The 15,003-nt window shown below is 44.5% G+C and overlaps 1 protein-coding gene across 3 annotated transcripts in view; it reads right to left on the reverse strand.

Annotated features, from left to right (window-relative positions):
* The window catches only part of LOC146201375 (autophagy-related protein 16-1-like), a 204,753-nt gene that overhangs the window by 179,283 nt on the left and 10,467 nt on the right, over positions 1-15,003 (reverse strand). For all 3 annotated transcript variants that reach the window (XM_084595800.1, XM_084595803.1, XM_084595801.1), the window contains exon 4: positions 7,455-7,528. In XM_084595800.1, the coding sequence (XP_084451926.1) occupies positions 7,455-7,528 (74 nt within the window). The remainder of the gene's footprint in view (positions 1-7,454; positions 7,529-15,003) is intronic.

The raw sequence follows: 15,003 nt of genomic DNA on the forward strand, positions 1-15,003 counted from the left end.
TAGCCAAAAAGGCCGGCCTGACGCTTAATGAGGGTTAATGCAAATTCAGTGTCATAGAAATTGACTTTTTGGGTGACGTCACAAACAAAAAACAAAGGCTGAATAAGACCTAACCCCGCACTGACCGCACCATTAGGTGAAATGCCTCAGCCAAAGGACAAAGCCGGCGTTTACAGAATGCTCGGGGTAGTGAACTATTTCTGGAAATATATACCGCATCTAGCGGAAAGGACGACGCTTCTACGAAGCCTCATTAAAAAAGACGCCCTTTTTGAATGGCCTGCAAACCACTGTAAAGAATGGAAAGCTGTCTGTGACACACTGAGCGGTCCGCCTTTGCTAGCCATTTTCAATCCTGCTAAAGAGACCAAGGGCGTTGCTGATGCTTCGAAAAATGGGATTGGTTCTGCCCTTCTTCAGAACTACGGTGGTAGTTGGCGGCCTGTCGCCTTTGCATCACGCACAATGATGGAGGCAGAACAAAGATACGCGCAAATCAAGAAAGAAGCAATTGTGATTACTTTTGGCTGTGAAAAATTTTTTCATTTCGTTTACGGCTGCAAGATTGCCATCGAAACAGACCACAGACCATTGATAGCAATTGCTTCGAAAGCCATTGGTGACATGCCACCAAGACTGCAACGATTTTTCCTCGCTTGCAAAGATACGATTACGTTCTTCACTTTGTTCCAGGCAAACAGCTGTTCCTGGCCGATATGCTTTCAAGATCGTCGCCAGCCATTCCAAGCGAACGTGATGAATTCACTGATGATGTCGACGTTCATGCACTGAGCGTGAATTTAGAGCTGGTGAGCAAGAAAATGTTTGATCGACTGGCAGAAGCGACAGCCTCTGACCCAGACTTGCAGACAGTGTTGCGGCAACTAAGGAATGGAGAAGAAATCGGAGGCTGGATGAAACCTTTTGGTCCTGAGTTATCAGAAGTTAAGGGTATTATTATGAAGGGGACAAAGATCGTCATTCCGAAGAATATGAGAGCTGAGATACTGGGTCGCATTCATGAAGGTCACTTAGGCATAAATAAGTGCAAGCGAGAGCCCGTCGCTTAGTATTCTGGCCGAGACTGAATACGGACATTGAAACCATGGTGAAGACTTGTTCTGTTAGTCAAAAATACACATACAAACAAGAAACCGAACCAGTGGTGCTTAGGCATATCTGAGACCATGCCTGGTACAGGGTGGGTGTTGACATCTTTATGTACGGCGGAAACTCCTACCTGTGCGTGTTCGATGCGTTTTCACACTTCCCTGAAGTCGAAAAGCTTACCGACACAACGACATGCAGTGTCATTGCTAAGCTTAGCTCAATTTTTGCACGGTATGGAATTCCGTTCGAAGTCTGCACCGAAAACGGTCCTCAGTTTTCATCACATGAATTTGCTTTGTTCTCCTCTATATACGACTCCAAGCATGTGACGTCCAGTCCGCGATTCCCACAGTCCAATGGTCTCGCCGAGAAGGGAGTCCAAATTGTCAAAAGAATAATGAAGAAGACTGGCGAACTCAATGAGGACTTCTGGTTGGGCCTTCTCAGTTATTGCTTGACTCCACTAGCCGAAGGCCGGTCCCCTGGAGAGCTTCTTCAAGGCAGAAAGTTACGCACTCGGCTACCAGACTTCGTGTCATGCTCCAGTCAACAGAAGTCCCGACGCCAACCACAACAGCAAAGGCCCTCCAAAGGAAAAAATCTGCCCGAACTCAAAAAAGATGCAGTCGTAAGAGGATGAGGGAATGTATGGGACTGCAAGGCTCGAGTCATGGGCCTGGTGGCACCAAAGTCCTATCGTGTCCTTACAGAGGACAACAAAGTGCTTTGACGCAACCGACATCTTCTAGCCACACGTGAGCCATTCCAAAGCGATTTAATGGAAGATGACCCTGGCAGCGAAGACATTTCCCAGGAAAACTGGAAGCGTCCCAGTCTACAATACAGCCTACGCAATTTGTGCCAAGGCGATCCACCCGACAAAAGAGACAGCCCAATCATCTTCACTACGACGAGAATTTCCAACAAGTGTCACATATTGTGCTCTCAGACTTTTAAAACCGAGGGAGATGTATTGTATCAGTCGTGCATGCGCTCTGGCCGTTATCATGTAGCCGCTTGTAGGCTATATACAAGCGTCAGCCCGTGATGTCAGAGGAGATGCAGCAGCGCTGGCGACAGCAGTGACTTTCGTGGTGTAGGCAAAAGCGCGGGCCATCTGCATTGGATATGCAGCGATTGCTGTGCTTTCGGGCATAATTCCCAACATTTCTGCGAGCTGTTGTGCGATTCATTGCGCCTCGAGGCTCAAAAAGCAAACTGGCACTTGTTTTACCATGTTTCTTGCGGTAGGATAAAGATGAGAGCGAAGGGCAGCTGCGCTGAACGCGACAAAAAGTAGACTCTTCGGACGGATTGCCGCCCCGCTGGGGTGGTGCAGTGGTAAGACGCCCGACTACCGTGCCGGAGTACCCGGGTTCGATCCCTACCTCAGCGATGGAGGCGAAACGATGGAGGCGAAATGAAGAGGCGTCCGTGTGCTGTACGATGTCAGTGCACATTAAAGATCCCCAGGTGGTCGAAATTACTCTGTAGCCCTCCACTACACCTCTTCTTTCTCTCTTTCCACGTTCATTCCCACTTTCTTCCCTTCCTTACGGCGCGGTTCAGGTGTCCACAGCAACAAGTGTGACCGATACTGCGCCTTTCCATTCCTCTCAACCAATTATTATTCGGACGGATTGCCTTCGCGATTAACATGCCTTGCAGTTCTTCACCGAAACTAGATCAGTTCATTTGCAACCCTTAATTATCATGATTACTTTTCAGCGGCACGATGAATAGCGCAAGAACAAACGCCTGCAGCTCGTGCCACTTTTGATATACTATCAAGTCATACGAAGATCAGACGCGATATATTCCGTATGTGTATAATCCCACAGGGAAGCTGCACTGTGAGTTCCATTCACTTGCAGTACTGCCTGTGCATATGTTCACACAGAAATGACACAAAAGCTGCTGGGATAGTAATTGCAAGTACCTTGAGCGGTTACTCCAGTGCGATATTGCCGGCAAGAACAGGCCCGGACTTGTAAAGTAACTTTTCTCTGTTTTTATTTCCGCGAGTTTCAACGAGTGACTCTTCATCACCAGTTCTATATAGTAAACATTGTTATAATTCCGGCAGTCGCGCAGCGTTATTTCTCATATTTTTAAATTTTATTTTTGAAGGTCATTATAAAAATCCTGATGAACGAATTAAATATCCACGTACAACCTAGCTCTGATCGAGCAGGATATTTTAAGTATAGTTGGTACATGGAGTTTATTGTCCCAAAATGGAATCGACTATGATGGGTGCAAAATAAGCAGAATAAGATGACGCGCATTTGAATAAAAAATTTCCAAGTATATTAAAAAAATCTCAGCAGATCGTGCATTTTTCGCTGCAAGCGATCGTGGAGAACGTTGCATCTGCACTCATGCGTGTCTCCTAGAGAGCAAAGAGAACAAAATCAGAGCTTTCTTACTGGCATTCATAATGTACTGTGAATGACCTTGCTACGTCTGTAAGATGAGACAGACGTCAAACGTCTTTTTATCGAGCAGGCGAAAACAAGTTGGCAGCGCACTCTGCCACCATGTTACAAAGAAAAAAAAGATTGAGTTCTTCTATTTGAAATTCTGTGACTTAAATTGCCAGTAAAGTGAGCTAAAAATGTGATTTTTAGTTTACTATATATAGCTGCCGATAATATTGTTCCTTAGTGTGAGTGCTTGAAGCAGCAGAAAGCCAGTCAATTGAGTCGTCATATGAAAAGCGCACTTCCAGTCATTCATATTGTCGTCCTCCTTGCATGCGCTAGGAATCTGCCCGTAAGTTCAACAGTGTTGACTATAAGTCTTCTTCTACATTGCTCTTTCTCGTTTTTATTTAACTTAATCACTCACGGCAGTCGCCTACGTACCGTAGCCACGCTGTTGAGGCCACGCAGAAGGTAATTCAAGCTGCAATCGGCTAGTCACGTGCGGAAATACTCACCAGAGCTATTTTTATGCATAAGCGAAGCCTACGGTTCAAAATATTCGCACGCGTGAACTGGTTTCGAAGGCAGCGTCGCTTTGCGCAGTGTAGGCACGCTGCGCTTTTGCCTACACCCCATGTCGCTGCCGATCGCAGCGCCACCTTTGTTTACAAACAGGACGCTTGTCTCAAATAAATGCTCTTCTTCTTGCTGCTTCCATGCTGCGTGTTCGTTGTTGGACGCCGGAACAAACATTACACTCGCTCAAGGGAAAAGCTGCATCATAGCACTGTAAAAATCTGTTGAGAAATATTTTGTAGGCAATTGTGGCATTTTGTTCCTTATATACGTTGTCCCAACTTTTGTTTTCAATGAGTGAACAAAAATTAATCATGTTTTGATCACTTATGCGATAACAAGTCTTTTCTTGGCTTTGCCTAGTTTTGCTAGTTAGAGATGGTCCCAAGCAGAAAACAGGGAGGTGATCACTGAGGTCGCATAATACAACACCCGCATCAATATCCTCACAATTCATGTTTGTAACACAGATGTCAAGACATGTTGCTGTGTCGATGGTCACTCTTGTTGGGATTGTAACAACATTAGTACAAGCATACAGGTGGACAAGGTCACGAAATTCATTTGCATGTGGACTGTCAGACATCGTATTAATATCTACATCTCCAAAAATAGCAAAGATTTTGTGATGCATCCAATCAAGCCAAGTGCATTTTCAAAGAAATCGCAAAATTCAGACACGTTGCCAGATGGCGGTCTGTATAGTGCTCCAATCGTGATACTAGCTAACTTAACAAATAAGCTTTATGTATGTTGGACACATCTCGTTAAATTGTCTATAACTTCATAGGGTATATTTTCCTCAAGATATACAGCACCTCCCCGTTTTCCTGGCAGATAAGGTGTGTCGCCCTTTGTTCACCATGTTTCTGTTAAAACTATTACTCTAAATTTTACTTTCAGAGACTGGAAGAATAGCACTAAATCATCTACCTTGTTTCTTAAACTGCGCATGTTTAAATGGATAGTTGAAAGCTTCTTGCGCTTCGAAAGATAGAATCAGCGCACTTGCAGGACTTCAATAGGGAGAAAATAGGGCTTGAATGGGCCTCTGATGCGTGCCGCTGCTAAACTGAAGCCCAGGTGTGCAGCCGTATCCTTTCTCAGGTGGTATCCGCACGTCCCCCTTTGTCGGTCACGGCTGCTCCATGCATGCGCGGTATGGAACTTAATGCCGACTTAATTTGCACCCCCCAACTAGACAAAACTAGGCACCTTGATGAGGCAGCAATGAGTGCAATGTCGGATATGATCAAACCAAACCCTGTGTCGAGATTAGCTATACATGCTGTCAGGCAGAAAAACGAGGATCTCACACAATATGTGACACAATAGTGGGCTCTCTTGAATGAATCAGTGTATGTGGCTCATAAGTTGTTAAGCACAGAAGCCCGCTTTCTTGAAACAAGCAAGTACGACCACATGCCAAAGTTGTCTGTCCGTGCCATGGAGGGATCACATTTTGTCAAGTGATTAATACACAAATGAAACCTCAACTGTTGGAAAGTATCAGAAATAGAACCCCTTACATCATTTTTCCATCTTTTAGTAAATGTGCATCTTGGGAATGGTGACATCCCTCTTTTGTGCAAAAAATACAATAGCTGCTGTCATGAAAGTACTTTGAGAAAAATATTCTTCATTTTGTCAGCTTGGACTTCTTAGCGGTGATCGACTGCAGTCCTCACGACATCACTACAGCCGTAAGTAATCATGCACCCCAATACAGAGCAGTTGGTTTGGATGCACAAAATTCAGTTTGTATTGTCTCGCTTGGAATGCCTTCAGCTCCTAAGTGTCACTGAGTGGCATGCACAACATTTCCCTTTCCAGTGCAAGCATGCTCTGGACAGCGTGCTTTCAACCAGTGTTTTATGCATAACTGATCGACAAGTAGCCTCCTTCAAATCCAAGAAGCCACACTTATTCATCTTGCATGTGCAAATACTATGGCCATTTCTTTTACTGCTCGCATCATCACTGCCAATATCTGAAGCCACCATGCCTGGCTACATGCTCCCCGCACGACCAACTTTGCAATTCTTATTAGTCAGTTTTCAAAAATACTACAGCAGAAGCCCGCTTTAGAACTACACAAAAAATATCAGACCTTGGTTATAAGAGTGACAAAAGGCAAATGGGAAGCAGATAAAAATTTGAATTCAGGTTTTGCTTTCACGCCCCTGGTAGCTCAATTTATCGCTCTAGTTAGTCGCAATTTATATTTTTATTTCCCATTTTTTAATTCATTTCGACTACATAAGTTTGCATAACGGAGCACATTTCTGCCAAAACAGCTGCCAGTAGCTTTTGTGTATAACATTATGCCCGACGCAACTAAACTGGCCACTATGAAGAGACACACAATGCAGGATTGCAGTTACCTGCTCATGCACCCACATACAAGAAGAGATTCCTTTGTATGCAACAGCATATGAGCTCCACTGTGACCATCTTCCCCATTAGCCATGAGAAGACCTTAATACATTTTAAAAATTATGAAGGACATAAAGCTCCACTTTAACCAAACCACATAAACGTGGCTGTGCGGCCTAGGGGTGGATTCTGATATGCAAGGCAGCTGCTGCCAAACGTCATCCACTCATGATGGATTTTCTGATTAACATTAACAGTGCATGTGTATGGCATGCCATCCCTTTGTCAATGTCCTCCTGATTTCCCTCCTTCTTTGCAAGGTCCTACAATTCGATAAAGCAAACAGCACTGCATGATAGACAAGTTCAAGACCTGGGGCAATTTTGTTTCCCTCAGCGAATGGCAGTGATTGCAACCAGAAACTGCCACACAGTTTCTACTCTAAGCCATTTGTGAGAAGGCTGGCTTTAGGTTGGACAGCTGTAAAAAAGAAGACCCAAAGTGCCCTTCCCACATTTCTGGGAACAGTGGCGAAGATAACAAAGCCTTACTTTTGAGCCTCAATCTCATTGCCATCCAGCTGCTGCTGCTGTGGGAGGAGGAAAGGGAATGGGCTGATCTCACCCACAGTAACTCACATTGGCTGCCCTCTTATCAGTCATTTGCAGTAGAAGTGGACTCGGTGGCTTTCTGGCTGTGTTGTCACGTGCTGGGCAGCATTCACTGCCGAGACTTTCCCTGCTCTTTCATTAGAACTCCCGGTGTCAAGACAGAAAAGAACACCCCAAACATTGTTTAGAATGAGTTCTAAGAAAATCTATTCCTGCCATCCAGTAACCGATTGGCCAAACTAGATTTGTACTAAATGCAAAAAGTGACTTGACGACGCTTGAACAAAACAAAGCAAACACTCTCGTCACACGAATGACCGCAGCAGCCAATAGGGAGCAAGAAGGAGGTGCTTGCCTTGCCTCCTTCTGTTGGAGTTGCCGTTCCTTCTCCTCTAGGCTGTTCTTGACGTCAATCAGCTGCTGTGAATGCTGAAAGGCAAGTGCACCTGTTAAGAGTGGCAACATAAGGCCCTTTATGCTGCACATATCAAAAGCTTACTACCTTAAAATAAGGCTTAATTCACCTGTGGCTGTCCACCATATGCTGAATGCTGTTGACAATTTATTTACTTGGATTACTTTCAGGGCGAGAGGCCTTACAGTAGTTAGAAAAACATGGTATTGCAGGCACAAATGTTTTCTGGTTTTACAACATTAGCTATATACAGTTTACAAGTTTGTTACATTCCTGGTTATGTCAGCTAAGGCACTAAAAAAAGACCAACAATGAAGGTGAGCAACCCGAGAAGGCAGTTCCAGTCCTTTGAAATATCAGGGTGTCTAGCAAACCACTAGTTTCAAAATCCCTGACCAGGTTTTCCCTGATTATTTCAGTTCACTGTCCCTGAAGAGTGAAGAGGCTCAGAAATGTACCTCCCTCCTAATAACAATAAAAAAAAAAAAGAAAAAAAAAAGCCATTTAATAAATCATATTCAGCAATTTACAATAGTGAAAAGGCCATTAAGAACATCAAAACCCCGCAAACAGCTGAGCCAATCCATTCCAATGTAGCTGCGCTTGACATTTCCCAGCGACCACAGCAGCGCAGCTTGAGGAGCACATCTGCGCTGGCCACTGCCAGTGCGGTTATTCCCGCTTTTTTCGTGCACTACTCTACGCAGCGCATAATTTATTACTCATGGAAGTATTGGTTCTTCTATTGTGGCAGCTCAGCCATACGCTAGCGTCAAAGTAATATATCGTGCCTCGCCTTGCGACGTGGCAGCCGCGGCTGCCGCGCGCTGGCGAGACAGCTAAAAAAAAAAAAAATCTGCATGAATAAGATACTTTCTCTGCGCCGGCTTAAAATGAAAATGCACTGCAGAATATATCGTGCGATTTTCCCTGACTTGGCGAAATTTTTGATGGTTTCCCTGACATTTCCCTGTGCATAAAATTTCCCTGACAATGCGCGGTTTTCCTGGTTGCTAGACATCCTGAGTATGTGCAATGCATGAAGGGAAGTTTTTGGACAATAAAGAGCAATGCCAAGGTGAGGAGGATATGTGTGAGAAAATTTGGTATCAAAGAACTTGCTGTTCTGCTAGTTGGTTATAGCCCATTTTTTAATACTTAAAGGCGAAAAAACAGGACAAGCATGAAGATGATGCGATGAAGCAGCTTTTTTTTCCAACTAATTTATTGCACACACGAAACGTATATGTATATATGTAGCTTTTATCATCACCTATGCAGACACCTAAGCTAACGTGACAGCACATGCTCAAGGAATTTCTTTTCTGCCATGTAAAGAGCAATCGTAGTATCACTTATGGATCAGCTGTCTTTCTTTTTTTGTTTATAAAATGCTTCAATCAGCTCGTCAAAGACAAGACAGCTAGGGAGCTTATTTAGGTGCTTTATGTGTTTTTTTTTAAGTGCTTTTTTTTTAGTAGGCGGTAGGATAGTTAGAGAGGATACTGGTGCGCTGTCTAAGGAGACGCACGATTTGATTAAGAAACGACAGAGTATGAAATTTTCCAATCTAACAGACCAGATAAAATTGGCAGAGATATCAAAGCTAATCAATAAGCGCAAAGTGGCCGATATAAGGAGAAAATTAGAGAAAATTGAGCATGCTGTAAAGAATGGGGGAAGCCTTAAAGCGATGAAGAAGAAATTGGCAAAAATCAGATGTATGCGCTAAGAGACAAGGTGGGTGATGTCATCACGAATATGGACAAGATAGTCAAAGTAGCCGAGGAGTTCTGTACCGATCTCTATAGCAGACAATGAAGTCACAACAATAATGAGATTGGCGGCAGGGAAATGCAGTCAGACGTTCCACCAGTGATGAAGGACGAAGTTAGGAAAGCATTAGAAACTATGAAAAGGGGGAAAGCAACTGGAGGGGATCAGGTAATTATAGATTTTTTAAGGATGGGGGGATGTCGTGCTGGAAAAACTGGCCATCCTGTATACGCAATGCCTGGTGTCATCGACGATACCGGAACCATGGAAGAACGCAAACATTATTCTCATTCATAAGAAAGGCGATGCTAAGGACTTGAAACATTACAGACCAATCAGCTTACTGTCTGTTCGGTATAAGGTATTTACCAAAGTAATCGCTAATAGAATCAGGGCAACTTTAGACTGCAATCAAGAAAAAAATCGAGCAGGTTTCCGGAAAGGCTACTCTACTATCGATCATATCCATACCATCAACCAGGTGATAGAAAAATGCTCAGAATATAACCAGCCCTTATACATAGCATTCATTGATTATGAAAAAGCATTTGACTCAGTTGAAACCTCGGCGGTGATGCAGGCATTGTGAAATAAGGGGGTAGGCGAGCCGTACGTGAAAGTGTTGGAAGATATATATAGTGGCTGCACAGCCACCATAGTTCTGCATAAAGAAAGTAACAAAATTCCTATAAAGAAAGGTGTTAGGTAAGGAGACTCGATCTCCCCAGTACTATTCACAGCTTGCACAGAGACTTGGAATGGGAGCATTTAGGGATAAGAGTAGGTGGAGAATACCTTAGTAATCTGCGATTTGCTCATGACATTGCCTTGCTAAGTAACTCAGGGGATGAATTGCAAAGAATGATTGATGACCTAGACAGGAAAAGTAAAAATGTAGGCTTGAAAATCAATATGCAGAAGACTAAGGTAATGTTCAACAGCCTCGGGAAGGAACAGCAGTTTACGTTAGGCAGCGAAGCACTGGAAGTAGTAGGCGAATAGGTCTATTTAGGACAGATCAAGAGCATGAAAGGGAAATAACAAGGAGAATAAGACTGGGATGGAGCGCATTTGGCAAGCACTCCCAGATTATGACTAGCAGCTTACCGGTATCGCTCAAGAGGAAAGTATACGCCATGCGCAGCGCCTATAGGGGCGCCACTGAAAGCCGCATAGCGGCGGCCGTCGGAACCCGAGGCGGGCCTCATGCGGCAAGCCTGGCCGTGGCGCGCGCGTGCGATCTGCCGTTTGTGCGCGTCTCGCGGGCACTTCCGCGGTGACAGTGTGCGCAAAGGGATCGCCTTTTATAATAGCGGACATGTGTTTGATATCACGGCCGTCTGAAACTGCATCGCCTCCATATGCGTCAAGTGTCTCCTGCAGACTGGCGTAAACAAGGTTGCGCATATATACGAAGTGCAGTTCATTTTGGGTGCCCCGCTTTCATTACAACGCCACCCTAATTCGTTCATTCCTTGACCTATGAACCAATGCTCTTTCTTTACTTCATGGTACACGCTTGCTTCGTTTACATGCAATAAATTGCTACAGAAAACTAGGTAGCGTCTTCGAAACTGCGAGCGGTTTCGTAGCGGTGCGACCGCAGAAAAAGCCAGCGAGCTTGCAAATTCTGAGCATCAGATAAATAGCGCATATTGGGCTCCTGTAATTAGAGTTCAGATTTTTCATGCTTGCGCTTTACCACTGCCTGTACGGCATGGATTTCACGTATTCCGTCGTCAAAAAGGCAGACCGGGTAGATAATTTCATGGGGGAATGAGATATCAGCATATCTGAAAAGCCGCATCACAGGTTAGCCAAGAGCATATTAGATTTAAACTTTATATCCTATTTTATTATTGTAATATCATGTTGATTTCATTTGTATCACCCTCGCGCCCAACTGCAGAATTACAGCGCGCTTTATAACAAGCTCTAGAACATTTAGATTGAATATCAAGTACAGCGACATGTTGTGTTTTCGTAATCTTGCCAGCCAACAGGAACACTGGCTCTGGTCTTCAAAGTAATTGCATGGCAAGTTTCAAAACGCATATTGGAAATTGTCTGTTCAATAACCTGCCGCAGCGGCTCAGGCTACTGAGGAAGATCGAGTTATCGGGACCGAAGTCGACCGCGCCACCCGCGTTTAAGTGGAGGCGAAACGCAAAATGCAACCGTGTGCTGTGCGATGTCAATGCACGCTAAATATTGTCTGGCTAAGCATTTAACAAATCTAATGCGTATTGTATATTCCCGGTAGCGGAGTCAACCAAATTTAAACAAGAAGTGTTCATGGAAAGTGCAATGACAAGCAGAAAACACTAAAAACATAGTTATCAATAGTTATCACTCAGCCCTGCCACACAGTAAATTTAGTACCTTTTCCATCGAATGACGTTCGTTCAAAATGATATTTGTTTGCTGCTACCCGAGAAAATATAATGACATTCGATGAAAACGACCTTAGGTATCGAATGAGTGTGAGGTACTCATCCGAATGCGATCAACGAGGAAATGTGTTATCTCGACGCCGAGACTCGATGAGAAGATACACCCAAAATAAACTACAAACGTGCCACCTGCAATATCCTATAATTGTGCAGCTTGTCATGATTGTGAAATATGCCAAATACCATCGTAAAAAAAAAAAGAAAAAACTGGCATCCATTGCTGCCAGCCAATCCGTAGCCACCGCACCCAGCGCGGGCGGAACAGGTCGCTCCTGCTGCCGCGGTCTGTCGGCGCCGAGTGGCCGACACGGCGAATTTCTTTCGTCACCTTCAAAACGCATGCTCTGTTGATTATGGATAATAAGCGCCTAATTTGATGAAGGAATAAAAAAAATACTATTTCCAAAGCGCTTCCAGCTACGGCTTTGATGTGAAACCGTTTAGGCGCTTAGGCATAGAGACGACTAGGGCCTAGCACGCGGCCAGAGCGCCGTCGTCGGCTGCTTTCGCGGGAAGCATCGTTGCGGTAAGCTCGCGGTATCCGATGTGGCAAGCGTTACGAATTTGCCATATGTTTTCTTGATGAGGACAAGCTAGGGCATTTTTCGACGGGCCTTAATACGCCGAGCGAACGATCTGGCGAAAACGTACGGGAGTCAACGGTGCTGTAGTATGCTGCGTCGTATGGCGATACTCGAAGGTTCTATAGAAGCGCCTTCGGAGAGTACACTAGATACTGCCTATTTTACGTGTTGATCTTGACACTTGCTTTAGTGCGCAAAGTGTACGCGTTGTTGAAACTCGTACGCGTTTCGCAGTCGAGCGCAGACGTGTGCACCTTCCGTGCCCTTTCGAAAACAAACGCCGCCGACACTGCCGCTAACTTCGTAATTGATAGTACTAATCAACAGGTTGGTTACAAGGCATGCAAGACAGGAATGTCAATTTAAAGGTAGCTTTCATTTACAGCGCAGTGATCTTCGCAACATATTGAAGGCGCACCAACATTTGCATGTCAATCGCAGTTACCATACTTTGGAAATGACATTAGCTTTGGTCGTGTAGCAGCGCATCGAAAAAAAATGGCATTAACCTGAACAAATGTCATTCGGTGCGATTTCTTGCTTTCTGCGTCGAAAAACCACGATTCACGGCCGCCGTCGTTCTCGTGAAGCATCACTGGAAACTTATACAAACGTGTTCCTGGCAAGGTTTTATGTCTGTTTGAAAAATCAACTTCGCAGCAATTCTTCCCGGACATTGCTAAAGATTGACAGCGGCGTTATATCAGTTAAACCACGACCAAAGATGAAAACGCGACGCGCGCGCATAGAGGCTGACACGAACAGCGCCCGACCGAGCCCGCCTACGCTTTGCGGCATTGGCGACAGGCGGCGTTGTCAGCGTTTTGCGCATCGCCTATACAACAGTTGCAGCTCACCTGTACTTACCTATGGGGCTGAAACGTGGAAGCTAACAAAGAGGGTTCTACTTAAGTTGAGGACAATGCAGAGGGCTATGGAACGAAAAATGGTAGGGGTAACATTAAGAGATAGGAAGAGTGCAGACTGGGTCAGAGAAATAACTCAAGTTACTGACATTCTAGTGGAAATCAAGAAGAAGAAATGGGCATGGGCAGGACATGTAGTGCGAAGAAAGGATAACCGATGGTAGCTTAGGGCAACAAACTGGATTCCAACGGAAGGAAAGCATAGCAGGGGGCGGATGAGGTTTGCAGGGGTCAAGCGGATAAGAAGTGCTTGAGATCTTCTCACAAATGCTGCACTGCTTAGTTGTACATGGACAAAGGACAAACGCTGAGGTTAAGCGCAATTGAGGTTAAGCGGATGCAGCTCGCACGGGACCGGGTTAACTGGAGGAATATGGGAGAGGCCTTTGCCTTGCAGTGGGTATAGTCAGGCTGATGATGATGATGTAGAAAAGAAAGGCAGCTTTGCTACTACAATTTCTCTGTACATGGGCGAAAGGAAATTTCTTGTGCTACACGGTAAACAAGATCACAGGTGACATGTCACCAGATCTGACGATTCAAGCTTAGCTTCGTGTGTGCAATAAACTAGTTGGAAGGCACTTCGTTCTGTTTTTGAGCTGGCTGATACAGACCTAGAGTGGCATCAGCAGAACAGACACAGAGAGATGAAAAACGAAGCAATACACTAATACTATCATCACCTCTTTAGGAAAAAACACAAGCAAGAAAAAGTCACGTTGCCCTTATGTACGCTGTATACTTTCAATCAATACAAGTGTTGAAGCATAGCCACTATAGCGAGGCGACAGTATCGTGCCTCTTACTGCACAAGCATGTGAGCACACTCGCTGGAGCCGCAGTGCCTGACACAGTGCGCTTGAGCAAGCATGCCAAGCCATCTGGGCTTATTACAAGATTATACCATTCAAAAGCACTCAGGCGGCTGAATTATTCCCACTCCAATCATTAAATCAGATCTCTACGCACAATAGCATTTAAGAAAGCAACTACAGAATGCTAAAACAAGCTATTTTTGCAATGCAGTAGATAGGCTTGTTCAAGCAGGATACCCTCTTGAAATTTTTGCTTCAGTAATGAAAAGAATGTTAAGATAGGGATTGGTGACAGAGTCAAATAGCAACGTCGAAAGGAATGTGGCCGTTATACCACTTATACCCTATAGTATCCATGTATTGAAAAGAATAGGAAAAAGAGCCGGTGTTGATGTGGTGTTTTCAGCCCCTGTCAGATTAAGTGTCATGTGCTTGCATGTAAATGGAACTGGAAAGAGGACAAAAAAAGATGTTAATAATTGCAAGAAAAATCCTAACAGTAAATATGTGTCTTGCATGAATAATGTTGCTTACTCAATCCCCCTGGCTTGCGGTTGTTCGTACATCGGCCAAACATGTTGTTGTCTGAATGACAAACTTAGGGAGCAAGAATGCTGTCTGCTTCACTGCCGCGACTGCTCATGTTATCCATTATTGAAAAATAAAAGACAGACTATCACCACCCACAAAGATAAGCTAACAAGAAAGGTTATTGAGGCATCAGAAATTATGAAGTTTGGTGCGAAATGTGTCTGTTGCCATATCAGAGAAAGAGCTCAACTATTTGCTATTTTGTAATGGCTGGATCTGACGAAAAAATATCTGCATGTCAGAGAGGTCTGTCACATGTGTTCATTTGACGTTCTGCGGTGCCAGAGTATATATAGCGATGGCACACTGAATGTTGTCAGTTGAGCGCTGTTCCTTCTCTCGTC

Source organism: Amblyomma maculatum, chromosome 2 (genome assembly GCF_055883805.1).
Source record: "Amblyomma maculatum isolate TAMU_Amacu chromosome 2, ASM5588380v1, whole genome shotgun sequence".
In the NCBI taxonomy this organism is placed as follows: domain Eukaryota; kingdom Metazoa; phylum Arthropoda; class Arachnida; order Ixodida; family Ixodidae; genus Amblyomma; species Amblyomma maculatum.